At 36.3% G+C, this 16,812-nt stretch overlaps 1 protein-coding gene across 2 annotated transcripts in view; it reads left to right on the top strand.

Annotated features, from left to right (window-relative positions):
- Nucleotides 1-16,812, top strand: part of LOC306878093 (diacylglycerol lipase-alpha-like) — a 43,118-nt gene that overhangs the window by 12,996 nt on the left and 13,310 nt on the right. For both annotated transcript variants that reach the window (XM_079430207.1, XM_079430208.1), the window contains exons 2-14: nucleotides 4,795-4,896; nucleotides 6,085-6,296; nucleotides 9,259-9,360; nucleotides 10,707-10,845; nucleotides 11,977-12,064; nucleotides 12,164-12,298; nucleotides 12,395-12,472; nucleotides 12,556-12,680; nucleotides 13,415-13,568; nucleotides 13,777-13,860; nucleotides 14,381-14,458; nucleotides 14,563-14,643; nucleotides 15,737-15,879. In XM_079430207.1, the coding sequence (XP_079286333.1) occupies nucleotides 4,802-4,896; nucleotides 6,085-6,296; nucleotides 9,259-9,360; nucleotides 10,707-10,845; nucleotides 11,977-12,064; nucleotides 12,164-12,298; nucleotides 12,395-12,472; nucleotides 12,556-12,680; nucleotides 13,415-13,568; nucleotides 13,777-13,860; nucleotides 14,381-14,458; nucleotides 14,563-14,643; nucleotides 15,737-15,879 (1,514 nt within the window). In that variant the 5' untranslated portion in view covers nucleotides 4,795-4,801. The remainder of the gene's footprint in view (nucleotides 1-4,794; nucleotides 4,897-6,084; nucleotides 6,297-9,258; nucleotides 9,361-10,706; nucleotides 10,846-11,976; nucleotides 12,065-12,163; nucleotides 12,299-12,394; nucleotides 12,473-12,555; nucleotides 12,681-13,414; nucleotides 13,569-13,776; nucleotides 13,861-14,380; nucleotides 14,459-14,562; nucleotides 14,644-15,736; nucleotides 15,880-16,812) is intronic.

Below are 16,812 nucleotides of genomic sequence, written 5' to 3'. Positions count from 1 at the left end.
GATTTATCATGAAATTTAAACTGTATCAAATGTAATTTTGATACTTTTTAAACTGCTCACTGTTGCCATCTCAGCTTAAATGGTTCAGTTCAAGAGTTACTACTAGTTATAACACAAAAAATGTCTTATTTAATGTATGTTTGCATGACAGCCTCCATTTAAATATTTATATTTTAACAACAAATTGGAGAAATGTCTTATGTTCAAGTTTTAATAATGTCAGTGTTTATTTAAATTTAAGTGTTAATTATTACATTTAAAAAAAATAGCAATTGAATATTTATTAGTTTGTTTTCAATAAAATGTAATAGACATGTTTCAAGTAATGTACCAAGAGGGTTTCCTGTATATGGTTTAAGCCATAGTTTTTTTTTTTTTTTTTATTGACGTGTACTTTACCTGAAATATGAAATCTTCTCAGTAAATCGAATCAAGAGTGTCTGCATTGGAATCAAATGGAATAATAAAATCTTTGTCAGTGCCCAGCCCTATAAAAATCTGGGCTTTAACATGCAGGTTGAAAAGTTATTAGTTAATATCAACCAGATTTCTAATATTAAATGGGTTCATCCGTACTTGACTCATTTTCCGTCTCTTTCATTTCTCCAGGGAAATGTCCTTGTTGTGTTTTCACCATCTCTGTGTAGCTGCAGCCCTCATTCTCTGTCTTTTCTCCTTTTCATCTCGCTCATCCATACTCCGAGCTTGGCTTCAACCGCTCTCATCCTTTATTTAGATTGAGGACCATGTGTTACACACACCCACTCTCCCCTGCCTCTCCTCTCCTCTCATCTCTTGCTCCAGATTCTTCCTTCCATCCATCTCTCTCTCTTCCTCCTTCACTCACCCTTGCTCTCTCTTGCCTTCTGTCTTTTTTCTCCTAATTTTCATGCTAGTCCTCCTTTCCCCTGCATCCTCATCGTGTTTCACTTTCGCTGGCGCCCACTCAGTTCTTTCAACATCTTCCAGCTCCACCTGCAGTGTGTGTGTTTGTGGATTCTATGTCTGCTTCGAATGAGTGTGTATGCCTGAGAAAGTGTGAACATGCTGTCTTTTACGTAAATGCATAAAATCAAATACGAAATATGAACATTTTTGCATGATTTCTGCACTGATTTCGGGGTGAAATCTTAAAAATGGATTTGAAATTGTAAACGTTGGCCTTTGGATAAGAAGGTTTCTGCAAATCCTGAAAGACTTTCCACACTCATTCGTCATTAATAGACACTATATCAACTGCATGATGGGCCATTTAAAATGTTTGATTTTATTTTCTGATATTATCAGAAATATGATATTATCAATATTTTATTTTTGTTAATTTTTAATGCAATTTAATGCATTAATAAAAAAAAAAAATACTGGCCCCAAATTTTTGAGTGCTGTATGCTAAACATTATCTAGTATAGAAAATGACTAGCATATAGATACATTTATTTAAATATATAGCAGATTAAATTCACAATAATAATAACGCATGATATTTGTAAATAAAATAATTTTATTTTGGATAAGCAGAAAAAAATAAATTGAGTGATTTTAGTTTTTATTTATTGTAGAAATAGTCTTAGACTTTCATTGCAGAGTACAAGATCTGTCTTTCCTCATGGCTTTCTTACTTTCCTGAGGATGTGAGCAGGATGTTTATATGAAGAGAATGAATGTCGTTTTGTATTTAAGTGATTTCGGTGTCCAAACGAGCTTCATATTAGCGTTTGTTTTTAGGGATGAGTCTTTGTGGATAGATGGATGGTAGGAAAGAGAGAAACGGAGAGACGCAGGTGTGAAGAGAAATGGGAAGATTGAGAAATGATGAACTGCTAACAGTGTGATAGGCTGTGTGTGTTATTGTACAGCTGCAGTGAAACCATTTACAATCTGTCGCTTTATCAGGCAGGTCTGTCGGGCAGGAGAATGATTAACTAGTACTGCTGGTTTAAAGGTAAAGTGTCTTTTTTGGTGTGAAAATACTTTAGTATTTTAATGTGCAGAGACAACTATACAAGTCAGCAATTTATGTTGATTTTTCATAGGAGAACTTTCGAATCATTGTTTGATTAAAAGGTTTGGCATGTCAACTTATGGCTTTTGCGCGAGTTTGGGGCGAGACTATTTGGTTAAACAAACATTGACAAAACTAATTGGTAAACCTGTTTAAAAACAATCATTATCAGTGGTCCGAGTGTAAAGATTGGTTTTGGTTTGGGATTTGAACAAACTTGGATAGTAAAACCAAAAAACCATTTCATGTTGACTTGAATCTTTGCTCCACACCACCCACTAAAAAGCACAAATGTTTTGGGGAAGTGCTTTGCCAGGGCGTATCCCTTTTCCCCCGATCCACAAAAAGATCAACAAAACATGTGGCGGTCACATCCTGTGTTATCATACATCAGCCATCTAGTTTTGTCTTCACAACACAGAATATTATCTGTGTTCTCTGAAAGTACCTGTTGATCGATGAAATGTTTTGATTGAGATTTGTGTTGTAAATAGAGCGATTTTGCCACACAATGAAAGTTTGCTGGGTCAGAGCTTTACAGTGTCTGGACTGAAAGTGGTATCCATGGAAACCATCAGTAGTCCTCTTTCACGTTCGCAAGACTCTCTCTCTGTTTGTTTTTTCTTGTAGTTACTGGTGATTGCTGAGGCAAGCATTACTACTGTTGCTCACACTTAAGCTCGGAGATTTGAACAAAACACTCTTTTATTTGGGCCATTAAGCAACCATCCTAAACACCGAAGCATCAGCACTGCAACACATTGACAACTGGCCTAAACAACCTAGCATCAGCACGGTAACACCCTGAAAACCTAACCCTAACCCTGAACATCCTAACAACTTCGATGCAAACATCCTATCAACCCTGAACACCCTAACAACTGCAGTGCAACACCCTGAAAACCAATCTGAACATCCTAACAACTTCAGTGCAAAAACCGAACTATCATCCTGAACACCTTAACAAGTGCTTAGCAATGCCTTTTCTTCCAAGCCCTTTCAGCAACATAGCAATATCCTGGCAACATACTAAACAACCTTGCAACTGCATGCCAATGCCCTGGCAACCACCTAAACACCCCAGCAACTGCATGGCAATGCACTTGACCGCAAGAACACCCTAACAACTGCACAAAAATGCTCTGGCACCCACCCTGGACATCCTAGCAACCATATAACATTGCCCTGGCAACCACCCAGAACAGCCTTGTATCTTCATAGCATAGCAACTGCATAACAATGTCCTAGTAACCACCTAAACACTCTAGCAACTGTATAGCAATGCACTTCCCACCCAGAACGCCCTAGCAACTGCAAGGCAATGCTCTAGTAACCACCTAAACACTCTAGCAACTGTATAGCAATGCATTGCCCACCCAGAACGCCTTAGCAACTGGATAACAAAGCCCTAGTACCCACCTAAACACTCTAGCAACTGTATAGCAATGCACTTCCCACCCAGAACGCCCTAGCAACTGCAAGGCAATGCTCTAGTAACCACCTAAACACTCTAGCAACTGTATAGCAATGCATTGCCCACCCAGAACGCCTTAGCAACTGGATAACAAAGCCCTAGTACCCACCTAAACACTCTAGCAACTGTATAGCAATGCGCCGGCCACCAAAAAAACAACTACATGTGTGTATGTACAACCACACACACATACATACATATATACATCTATAAATTCAATATATATATATTTCATTTCCATTTAGTTTGTTGAAGTATTAAAATAACTTAAATTAAATAAAACTAAAACTTAATAAAAGACCTATACACGCATAATAACTTCAGACATAATTTAACTAAAATAAAAATAAATAGCAAATACAAATCAAGCGACAGTAGTTTATCAGTAATCCTAAAAAATAACACTGCCAAACACACATGCTAAAAAAACAACAACTTACTTATACATAATAAGAACTGGTTATAAAAACTGAAACAGAAGTAAAACAAGTATTAGGAAAGAGGAGAAATAACCACCCAGAACACCCTAGCAACTACATTACAAAGCCCTAGCAACCAACTAAACATTCTAGCAACTGTATAGCAATGCGCCGGCCACTCAAAACATCCTAGCAACTCCATAGCAACACCCTAGTAACCACTTAAACACTCTGGCAGCTGCAGTGGCCACCCATCACAATGCCCTGGCAACCACCTAAACACACTCACAAAAAAACTAGTAGGCAAGTATGCTTTAGGATAGCAAGAGTAAACTCTCACTTACATTACACTTAACAAATATTGATTTATTTTCTGTCATCATTCTCATGGGTCACTTCCTCTTTGCCTTTCATTTCCTAATTTCCTAATTTCTCTCAATCTTCTCTCTCTAGCGTCTTATTCCTATCAGACCAGGTTCAGTTTCAGTCTCTGATGCACAATTATAAAACTGATTTAAAAAATAGATCACCCAAAAATGAAATATGAAAAATTGTGTTTTTGTCATGAAATTAGGGTGAGTAAATGGCAGAATAATTTTTTTTTTTTGGTGAACTATTTCTTTAAAATCACCGATCACAGGAATATTGTTTGTCCTATGCTGTGTTTTGACATGTGAAAAGCCTTTTGACTGTTGTTTTGTTTCGAAAGGAGTTTTTTCTGTAATAGTGCTTCCATGCTTTTAGTGTGTGCATGTGTTCTGCCCTCTTCTCTTTTGGCCTTGTGTTACTCTCGTCTTTTATTGCAGAATTGAAGAAGTGGTGAATGAGAAGTCTTGCTTTGAGTGTGAATCGCGTGTGTCAGGCAGTCCATAACTGGAGTGTGTTTACGTGTGTTTCAGGGCAGTGATGCCGGGCATGGTACTGTTTCGGCGACGCTGGTCAGTCGGCAGTGATGACCTGGTGTTACCGGCTTTCTTCCTGTTCATACTACACTGCATATGGTGAGTCAGTGTTTGTGTTTGTATGTTCAGTTTGTTCTTTTACATTCATGCATGAATTAAGCAATCAGACCAGTAAAGAATAAGCTATTAGAGCCAGCACTGTGACTTCAATAGAAGTCTTAAGAGTTGAATTTAGACCTTCTGTCTTGCAATATAATAGCAGTTCCCAACCATTTGAATGAGTTGCACAGTGATGCAAGTTATTTATTTGAAGACACAAATATAATGTTTACCTTTTAAAATATAGTATATTTCATAATAGTTGTACGTTTACTTGTGAAATATTTCTGTTATTAAAGTTAAATTAATAATATTAGATGTATTATTATTATTAAAAATTAAATGTAAGTTTTTAGATACAATTATTTTTAATTTCATTCCGTTTTGATGTTAGATTATTAAAAGCCAAAAACTCATCACCGAACACCAATGATTTGTACATAAGAGTACTGTCATTTTAGACACGTCCAAAACTGTTGCAACAGATGGAAATACAATTTTTAAATACATGAATTATGTTTCCATCTTTGTTGCCACAGTTTTGTTAGTGCCTTTTTCTGTTCTAAAGAAGGGGGTGTCCCAACACTTTTGTCCTTATAGTGTCTATACAAGTCATTGGTGTTTGGTGATGAGTTTTTGGCTCAAGGTCTGCATTTAAAGTCACACCAGAGGTGTTCAGCTGGGATCAGGTCTTGGCTTTCTGCAGACCAGTCAAGTTCTTCCACACTGACTGAATCAATCAAGTCTGAACCGTGTCTTATACACAGAGGCACTGTCATGTTAGAATAGAAAAGGGTCCTGTCCAAACTGTTGCTATAAAATTAGAAGCACACAATTCCCTAGAATATCATTATATGCTTAAACATTAAGATTTGTACTTATAGAAATTACTAAAGTAGTCAAATATGTTCATTAGAAGGTTTTTTTGAGATGACAGATTTCCCATCATTCTCTGTGTCAGCACAAGAATAATTAAATACGCAGGTAAAGTATCGATTGCGTGACGTAATCTTTGGCTCTTTATAAACTAAATTAACCATTTTTGTTGGGGAGTAGAAAAGAAATTTGAAATATAAAATTGCCTAATGGCAACATTTTGTCCAACATTTTCACGCACATCTTGTTATAAATGTCAGATCTCCAAGATGTGTATGTTGATGTTATTGTGTTGCTGTGCTCTTTCGACAGGCTCGTGGTTCTGTCCGTGGTTCTCTTTGGGCTGCCGTACAGTTCAGAGCAATCGTGCTCGGTCACACTGGTGGATCACGGTCGCGGTTACCTTGGCATCCTGGTCAGCTGTCTGATCTGCGAGAGCGCCATCATGTGGCTGAGTATGAGAGGCAGTATCCTGTATACACAACCCAGAGAGGCAGTGCAGTACGTGCTCTATATACGGCTGGGTAAGACACACACTTGTACATTTCTAGAAGCAACCATGAAAAACTTTCAATAGTTCTCACAGTACATGCGATCTCATATGTCAACTCTGTTAACCATAGTGATCCATCAAAGACACGCTTCTAGAAAGCAAATGCTATTCCAAATTTTAAGGCAGAATTGCAAGTATCATTTGTGGCGAAAGCAATCCCGGAATGCATTGCGAAGAATGGACCCTTTTCACAAGACTGTGATGACACATTTCAACGTCATCAGCATCGTAAAATCCTCAAGTTTTTTTGTATTTTTTTAATGCATGTACATAACATTATACTGTTTATTATCACCTTTGCATCAAATTCCCAAAAAACTAGTTAACGCTAATGTGAGGGTGTTTATAATGCAGCGTCTATATTTGACATCCTTCTCTCTTCTGACTGCAGTTATCGGTCTCTCTAATTTTTTTCTTTTGATTAAAAGAAGTGAAAACACTATCGTGGAGTTTTTCTTTTGCTATTTCTGCAAATGGGAATGGAAAAAATATGGTGCTGCTTGAAAGTTTGTGAATCCCTTGCAGAATCTGTGAAAATGTGAGTAATTTGAACAAAATAAGAGAGATCATACAAAATGCATGTTATTTTTTACTGTCCTGATTTAGTCCACAAGACAAAAAAAATAGCTGAAATTATTAAAATAACCCCATTCAAAAGTTTGGGAACCCTTGGTTCTTAATACTGTGTGTGGTTTCCTGGATGATCCACGACTGTTTTTGTTTTGTGATGGTTGTTCATGAGTCCCTGTTCTGAACAGTTAAACTGAGCACTGTTCTTCAGAAAAATCCTCCATGTCCTGCAGATTCTTCAATTTTCCAGCATCTTTTGCATATTTGAACCCTTTCCAGCAGTGACTGTATGATTTTGAGATCCATCTTTTCACACTGAGGACAATTTAGGGACTCAAACACAAATGGTTCAAACATTCACTGACGCTCCAGAAGGAAACACGATGCATTAAGAAACTTTTTGAATTTTTGAAGATCAAGGTAAATTGTACTTCATTTGTCTTCCGGGAAACATGCAAGTATCTTCTGTTGTTCCGAAGGCCAGTACTAAATGGAAAAAATTACATTTTTACAAAATAAGAAAAATTGACATGTTTTGCATAAATGCATAATTTTTCCTTCTGGAGTGAAGTGAAGTGTCATACTGCCAAGTATGGTGACCCATACTCGGAATTCGTGCTCTGCATTTAACCCATCCAACGTGCACACACACAGCAGTGAACACACACACACCGTGAACACACACCCGGAGCAGTGGGCAGCCATTTATGCTGCGGCGCCCGGGGAGCAGTTGGGGGTTCGGTGCCTTGCTCAAGGGCACCTCAGTCGTGGTATTGAGGGTGGAGAGGGCGCTGGACATTCACTCCCCCCACCTACAATCCCTGCCGGCCCGAGAATCAAACCCGCAACCTTTGGATTACGAGCCCAACTCTCTAACCATTAGGCCACGACTTCAATTATCCCTCAGTCGTCCTCAATGTGAAAAGATGGATCTCAAAATCATACAGTCACTGCTGGAAAGGGTACAAATATGCAAAAGATGCTGGAAAACTGAGGAATCTGCAGGACATGGAGGATTTTCCCGAGGAACAGTGCTCAGTTTAACTGTTCAGAACAAACAAGAGACTCATGAACATCCATCACAAAACAAAAAAAACTGTCGTGGATCATCCAGGTAACCACACACAGTATTAAGAACCAAGGGTCCATAAACTTTTGAATGGGGTTATTTTAATAATTTCAGCTATTTTTTTGTCTTGTGGACTAAATGTAAACATTTTTTATGTAAAAAATCTTACTCGGGACAGTATTAAATAAAAAAATAACATGCATTTTGTATGATCTCTCTTATTTTGTTAAAATTACTCACATTTTCAGAGATTCTGCAAGGGATTCACAAACTTTCAAGCAGCACTGTATATTTATGGTACTCTCCCATTTACTGCTCTCGAAGTTTACCCAACTATGATGACTTCCGCTACAGAGAACCCCGGAAATGTGAAAAAGGTCTATGAGCTCAGTGAAAAAATTCTGAGCTCATAATACCAAAACTATGGACAAAAACTGATCAATCTAATTGAAGTGGACTATTTTCTACAGTGACTGTGTGCTTTTGCGCTTTTTCTGATATACACACGTGGATTAGAAGTTTATGGAAGCTTGCTTCTGCCACAGAATAAAAAAATATATAATTGGGACATTTAATCTTACAATTCAGACTTTGTTTCTTCCGATTGCTTGTTTATATCTTACAGTTCAGACTGTTTTCCCAGAATTGCACATTTATATCTTGAAATTCTGACGTTTTTTTTCTCTGAATTTTGAGGTTACATCTCACAATTCTGTTTATTTATTTGTTTCCGCCAAGTAATAAAAAAAAACAAACAGGTACTGGCGACTTTTTATCTCACAATTTAAAAAAAAAATTCTCGCAATTGCAAATTCACATCTTGCACTTTTTACTTTTTTTTTTTTTTAAAGTCGTCGTCGTGACGTATTGTCAAGTATGGTGACCCATACTCGAAATTGGTGCTCTGCGTTTAACCCATCCAAGTGCACACACACAGCAGTGAGTAGTGAACAAATGCACACACACACACACACCGTGAACACACACCTGGAGCAGTGGGCAGCCATGCTGCGGCGCCCGGGGAGCAGTTGGGGGTTCGGTGCCTTGCTCAAGGGCACCTCAGTCGTGGTATTCGTGGACATTCACTCCCCCCACCTACAATTCCTGCCGGCCAGGGACTCGAACTCGCAACCTTTCGATTACGAGTCCGACTCTCTAACCATTAGGCCACGACTTCCCTGATGCTTTTACTGATGCTTACCGTAACAAGATTTTTTAGGTTGCATTGTTTCATTGCAAATTGACAGTGCAACGTGTGGTTAGGCCTTAAATCAATTGTTATTCCTCTCTGCAGCTATCCTGCTAGTAGAGCTGGTGTACGCGGTGGTGGGCATCGCCTGGTTGGTGCAGTACTACCAGCCCTGCTCTGACATAACCGCCAAGAACCTCACCCTGGGTAAGACATGAATAAAAACAATGTGACATACTGTATGGGGGGTCGGAAATATGACTGTATTTCTGACAATGAGTAATTTTGTAATCGTCTTAATGGCATATATACTGATACTGCTGTTTTCTTTAAATTAAATAACTAGTTTATATTTTAGCAACCATGTGGTTGTAACAACCACTGCTTATTTTTAGATAATCCAGTAACTTAATGTACAAAATGAAACTAAAAGTTTGAGTTGTCAAAAAAACCTGGCATTGTATATTACATATATTGCTGGCTCCTTCACAAATTGCTTTTGTTCCTCACTTTGGATAAAAGCGTACTAAATATAATTTGTTCTTTTTCTCTCTATTTAAATTTGGATGGATGTAGACCAAAAGATAAGATTATTAATAACGAATGTATCATAAGTCTGGGATCAGAGCCACATTTGAAGCTGGTTTAAATTCTGTATTGTGACAAGTTGCGTCATCGTTCAACAACAGTAAAAGGCTAAACTGGGACATTTCACGTTATCCTTATCTGTCACTCTTATGTTTCAATATTGTAAAACAAACCTACCACTAATAGTCTCACGAATTTACTCACGGACTTACCAGTCAAAAGTTTGGAACAATAACTTGATTAAAAAAAGTCTCTTATGCACACCAGTGCTGCATTTATTTAGGTAAGAAATACAGTAAAAGTAGTAATATTGTGAAATATTATTGTAATTTAAAATACATTTTTTTCTATTTAAATATATTTTAAAATGTAATTTATTCCTGTGATCAAAGCTGAATTTTCAGCATCATTACTCTAGTCTTCAGTGTCACATGATCCTTCAGATATTGTTCTAATATGCTGATTTGCTGCTCGGTCAGGATTTTATTGTTATCGGTGTTGTTAATATTTTTTGCAAGTTAAAAAAACAGAATAGTCTTCAGAGAGTGTGGCGTGTAATGTCCTTCCAGCATGAGGCAGTCCAGGCATGTGTTAAAATCTCATGAAACCTCCCCTTGTTAATCTCAGCAGATTCCTGTAAATTTGAAAGTCATTTATAGCTATTTATGTCCTGGAATCTCAACGCACGCTTTCTAACAATACGCCTAGTGTAGCTTTTCCCATGTCTCTGCCGACCATGAATCAGTGCCGCTCATTGTCCTCCCCCATCCCATAATAGCACACTTCACTTCCATGCCAATCATCAGTCTATACAGGACACGGACTGACAAAGAGACAGCTGGTTTGTTTTGCAGTAAAGGGCTTCCTGCTGAACTGAATCTATAAGCTCCAAATGAAGATGTATACGGTACATTTAAATGAGTTCTTTTATTTTATTTATTCATTCATGTATTTATTTTCTACAGGAATCGTGGTGTGTAACTGGTTGGTCATCTTCAGTGTGTGTTTCACCATAATGTGTACCTTTGACCCCACCGGACGGACCTTTGTGAAGCTGAAAGCAACTCGCCGCCGTCAGCGTAACCTCACAACATACACCCTCAGGTACAGCCCTTAACGGTATTCATGCTAGCTTATTTCAGGTTACCCATCAATCAATAAAGATTTAAAGGCCCGTCTTTTGCAAAGTTATACTATTCCCCCCACTCTTTAAGTGTTCATTTATTATTTTGTTCATTAATTATTTAATTTTTATTATGCTTTATGCAGCCAATAAGAGTGTATTATTTATTTTACCCTATTTAAATCAACTCCATAGATTTCTAAGAGTGCACATTGTATGCAGCGTTGCTATTGTGAACTAAAAATAACACTTAAAAACAAATGTTAATTGAAATAAAGCTGATATAAAATTAAGTATCGATATTAGATAAGTTAAATTTGAAGTACTAAAATAGTAAACAGTAAACTTAAACTAACAATTACTTCAACTAATTTTAAAATGAAAAAACTCATTTTATTTCAGTTAGGCAACATTTTCAAATTTTCATTTAAGTTGAAGTACTAAAATAAATAAAAAAATAAATGAAAGCTAAATATAAATATTAAAAAAACTAAATTGAATGAAGATGACAAAACCACATGAATTACTTTAATATTAAAATGGACAAATTTTAAATATCCATAAATACTTTAATAAAATAAATACTAAAATAATATACTAATATAATAAATATTAAAATGCAATTTTTTGCTTTAATTTTTTTTTAAGTAAAATTGAGTAAATATTATGTAAAATAAGCATTTGTTTCATTTCAGCAATATTGTGCTCATCCCATTTTTAAACATTAACCGGAAACATATTTTATTGGACTGTCCCGCTTTTAGTGTATGTAGAAAACTCTTTTATGAAGTGAACCAACTTAGAGTTATTTAGTATAATTTTGCCAGAAAACGTTTTAGAATTTTTATCATATCTTGTGTAATATAACTTGTATTTGTTTGTTTGCTGGTTTTTATTGTATTTGTTATGCTTGTATTTTTTTTTTTTGACATGGCGTTAAATAGAAATATACTACTACTACGAAACATTAACTGGTATTGTGTATTTATATACAGTTATGCATTTTATGTGTTGCATACCCCATAGTTTCGAACCTTGTAATACCCATCTGTTGACCTATAATTCCTAAATCTGCTCATGATATTTGCTCAGTTGGGTTTTATCTCTTTCAGACACAGGCTAGAAGAAGGTCAAGCCAGCAGCTGGAGCAGGAGGCTCAAGTTCTTCATGTGCTGCACTCGAGCAAAAGATACACAATCTGTAAGACTCCAGCACCAACTCAAATACACACAGATGTCAGTTACTGTGAGAGCATCTCACACACACACAGCATTCTCAGCAGAAGATATTCTCTCTCAGGACGCTTACTCCGAGGTGGCCAGCTTGTTTGCTGAGTTTTTCCGGGATCTGGATATCGTGCCGAGTGACATTATCGCTGGGTTAGTGCTCCTCCGACAGAGACAACGGGCCAAGAGAGCATCCATCTTGGATCAGGTGTGCTTTTTCTTATTAGTAACACTGTGTTTCATTGGGTGAATCTTCCTCACTGTCCTAATAATAATAAAAAAGTTTTTTCTCTCTCTCTTACAGGCAAACAATGACGTTTTAGCCTTTCTGTCCGGGATACCTGTAACTCGCAACACTAAGTACTTGGACCTCAAGAACTCGGTATTTGAGGAATAGAATATATGTGTGTGCTTTCTTGTGTCAATGTATGATTATTATTTATGATGCTCTCCTTCTGTTTACAGTCTGAGATGGCCATGTATAAGGAGGTGTGTTACTACATGCTGTTTGCCATGGCAGCGTATGGCTGGCCCGTATATCTTTTACGACAACCAGGGTGTGGACTCTGCAGACTCGTCAGCACTTGCTCGTACGTGAAAAAACATTAGATCGTTCTGCACAGCTGGTAGGAAGTGAGATAAGAGAGGCTTCTATAATGGTATAGTTACCTGCCATCATGTTTTTGGTAGACTTACCTCTTTACTAAACTTAAAGCAGATTAAACTGAAGTTTAAGCCCAGTCCTAACTACCAGGGGTGTGTGGCAATTTATTTAATTTTTTTCAATTATTCATTGAATTTTTGAATTATAATACACGACGTGTCAGTAAAATTATAAAATACATCTGTAATTTATTGTCAATTAGAACATGTAAAAATGTTGTGTGTGTGTGTGTGTGTATATATATATATATATATATATATATATATATATATATATATATATACACACACACATAAATAATTTTATATATATATAAACCACTATGTTTAGGCCATTTGTCAGCAAGAAGTTTCTAATAATTTAATAAAATATAGTATGATAACCTATTCTTTTATATATTTTAATAAGTGCACGTCAGTATAAGTATGTTTATTTATATATATATAAAAAAATAATATATATATATATATATGAGTAATTGGCTTTTTGTCATGCGTGTGTGTGTGTCTGTGTATATAATGTAATGTAGAAATCACACTTTTTATTTAGTTTTTTTTTTCTCATGGATATGAAATAAAATTTTGTCATAGGACATATGAATGGAATCAAATTACTTAATTCTTTTCTCTTTTGTGTCTCTTTTTTCTTCTCTCTCGTCAGCTGTAACACTTCAGTTTCAGGTTCTCGTCTCTCTCAGTCCATCACTGTTGAGGAGGACAACTGCTGTGGCTGTAACGTTCTTGCCATCCGACGACAATTTCTGGACCGAGACCTTAAAGAAGTCCAGATTGTCTACACATCCTGCCATGACGCGGTACGGTATCTTAAATGAATTCTTCAGCGCCCCTGACTTAATCCTGAAAAATCCTGAGGCGTAATGTCTTGTGTGATAAATGTCTGTTCACATCAATGAGTCATCGCCTGACTAAAATAGTTCAATTTGAGAAGCTGTAGCTAATGTGATAAATGTGAGGCGTGTGATCAAGACAAGTTATTGTCTGTATAATTGATGGGATTTGCAGGTTTATGAGACGCCCTTCTTTGTAGCAGTGGATCATGTGAAGAAAAAAGTCGTGATCAGCATCAGAGGGACGTTGTCCCCTAAGGTGGGTCAACAACATGTGTACTTTAACAGCTCTTTCTCATTTTACACAGAAGCACATGAGGTCAGGCTTCGCTGTATATTCATAGAATTAAATTAGTAGCTGTTTGTAAGCAGACTTAAGCAGTGACATAAGAAAGTGCTTTAACACACATTTTAAGGACAAAAATAATAATGCAGTCGTCCGGAATCAATCATATAGTGACACTAAACTATACATCTGACTGTAGTACCAGGTTATTGATTTCCTACAAAGCTGTGCTAGTATCACTCTGTGGTCTCTTCCATTTCACATAATCAAATAACTTGGACTCAAATCAATATTTCATGTCATTTTATTTATTTATTTGATAAGTAGCCATGTAATAGGTGGGCTAATGTACAGCGAGATGGTCAATATTGCAAAATAAACCCAGTAGTTTTTTGGGGGTTTTTGCGATAATGTACTTTATCCCTTATGAGAGTCTCTTGTTTGTCATTTGATACATTTCTACCCTTTTTATATCTTTCTCTGTCATTCTCAGGACGCTTTAACAGATCTTACTGGCGATTCTGAGCGTTTGCCTTTAGAGGAGCAGCATGGCACATGGCTCGGACACAAGGTGCTACGTAAACAAGCATATAAACACAAACACTGGCAAACAGAAAACATACTGAACGCAAAAACTTTGCTCACATTACTCATTCTCATGAATCCTTTATTTAGGGAATGGTTTATTCCGCTGAATACATAAAGAAGAAACTAGAGCAAGAAATGATTCTCTCTCAAGCCTTTGGGAGAGATTTGGTAAGTGTAATCATTTGTCATGCTTCAAAACATAAGGGTAGATTTATACATCGTCTGAAAGCTGAATAAATGAGCTTTCCATTGAAGTATGGTTTGTTAGGATCGGACAATATTTGGCTGAGATACAACTATTTGAAAATCTGGAATCTGAGGGTGCAAAAAAATCTAAATATTGAGAAAATCACCTTTAAAGTTGTTATTTGTGACCCTGGACCACAAAACCATTCTTAAGTCGCTGGGGTATATTTGTAGCAATAGCCAAAAACATTGTATGGGTCAAAATTATAAATTTTTCTTGTTCCATGAAGATATTTTGTAAATTTCCTACTGTAAATATGTCAAAACTTAACTTTTGATTAGTAATATGCATTGCTAAGAATTTAATTTGGACAGCTTTAAAGGTGATTTTCTCAATAATTAGATTAATTTTTTTTGGCACCATCAGATTCCAGATTTTCAAATAAGTTGTATCTCGGCCAAATAACAAACCATGCATCAATGGAAAGCTTATTTATTCAGCTTTCAGATGTATAAATCTCAATTTTGAAAAATTTGCCCTTATGACTGGTTTTGTGGTCCAGGGTCACATTTTACCTCCCTCATCTTTTTGAATGAGCAGCTTTGAGTATCTCTCTGTACCACAAAAAAATCTCAATAGTTTTTTTGTTTTGCCAAAATAATCTATTTATTTCCTCTCTTTAAACTCTGTTATTAATGTATGAGCTAAATCTAATATCAGTGAACCTCAAATTTGTATGTGTTGCTATACAAGTACATAAACCAACTACAAAATATGTATTTCTTGAATAAAACATGCAGTAAACTTGAAGTTACCCTGTTTTGAAGTTAATGTTTGCCTGTTGAAGTAAAATAATAATTTTTGAGATTGTATGAGTTTGTTTTGTATGAATATACAGTATTCGTTTCATTTGCGCAGGTCTTGAAAAAGGTCTACATTTTTTAGCATGGTATCGAGACAAAATTTGAAGTAGTAGTAAATTCAGCCCAGTATCTTCAAACAACATTTGCATTGTGCCATGATATCATATGACACTAAAAGATCCAGATCATGGTGTTTGCATGTGTGTCTCAGGGTAAAGGGACGATGCACTATGGGCTGGTGATTGTGGGTCATTCTCTGGGTGCGGGTACAGCTGCCATCCTGTCCTTCCTCCTCCGGCCGCAGTATCCTTCACTGCACTGCTATTCCTACTCCCCTCCCGGCGGCCTGCTCAGGTCAGTGTGACCTCTCTATTGTTGCTCTGGCATCCGTTTTACACTACATTTATAGAGAAACCTGAAAACTGATCCTCGTCTGAGAGAGAGAGAGAGAGAGAGAGAGAGAGAGAGGCGATGTTTAGCTGTCACTGAAGCATGATGACATTAGATAAGAGATTAAACTGTCGTGTTAAAGGATCAGTTCATGCAAAAATTAACATTTTGTCATTACTGTTACAACCTGATGTCGTTCCAAAACTGTATTCTTTTCTTTTTGCTATGAATCATGAAATTAGAATTTCTGTTTCCACTGAAGGAAAGTGAATGGTGATTTTATAAGCTCCAAAAAGAATTATAAAACAAGTCCTCTAAAGCTTTAGTTATGATTTATGAGCCATAGTTATATGTGGAGCAAAGCATTTTTCTGTTTTTTACTTCATGGTCAGTTACATGACTTGTGAGAGGTGTTTGGTAATAGTGACAATTGCTCCAGAAAGCTCCAGAAAAAAGAAGGAATGTAACACTGAAGGCTGGAGTAATGAAGCAGAAAATTTAGCTTTGCATCACAGTAATACATTGCATTAAAATAGAAAATGGTTATTTTAAATTACAGTAATATTTTGCAATATTACAATTTTTTACTGTATTTAAAAAAAAAAAAAAGACAAAGACTTTCAGAAACATTTAAAAAAAAACATTTCAGTGGTAGTGGTAGTTCATTTGAAAGCTATTATGGCAGCTTCAGAGTTGCATTCTTTAATGCTTTTCTAAATTCAAGAGATTTGTCACAAGCTACAGATCTTCTTCTCTGTAATGCAATTGGTTGTGGAAATGATTAGCCCAAAAACATGCATGGATGCACAAATCCACAAGATGCACTAATCTTTTGGAAGGATATTATTTGAGTTGAGAGTCACTCAAATGTTTTCTGAGTTTTTTATTTAATGAGAA

The sequence above is a fragment of the Barbus barbus genome, assembly GCF_936440315.1.
Source record: "Barbus barbus genome assembly, chromosome: 2".
NCBI lineage: Eukaryota > Metazoa > Chordata > Actinopteri > Cypriniformes > Cyprinidae > Barbus > Barbus barbus.
This window is presented reverse-complemented; position numbering and strand designations above follow the sequence as displayed.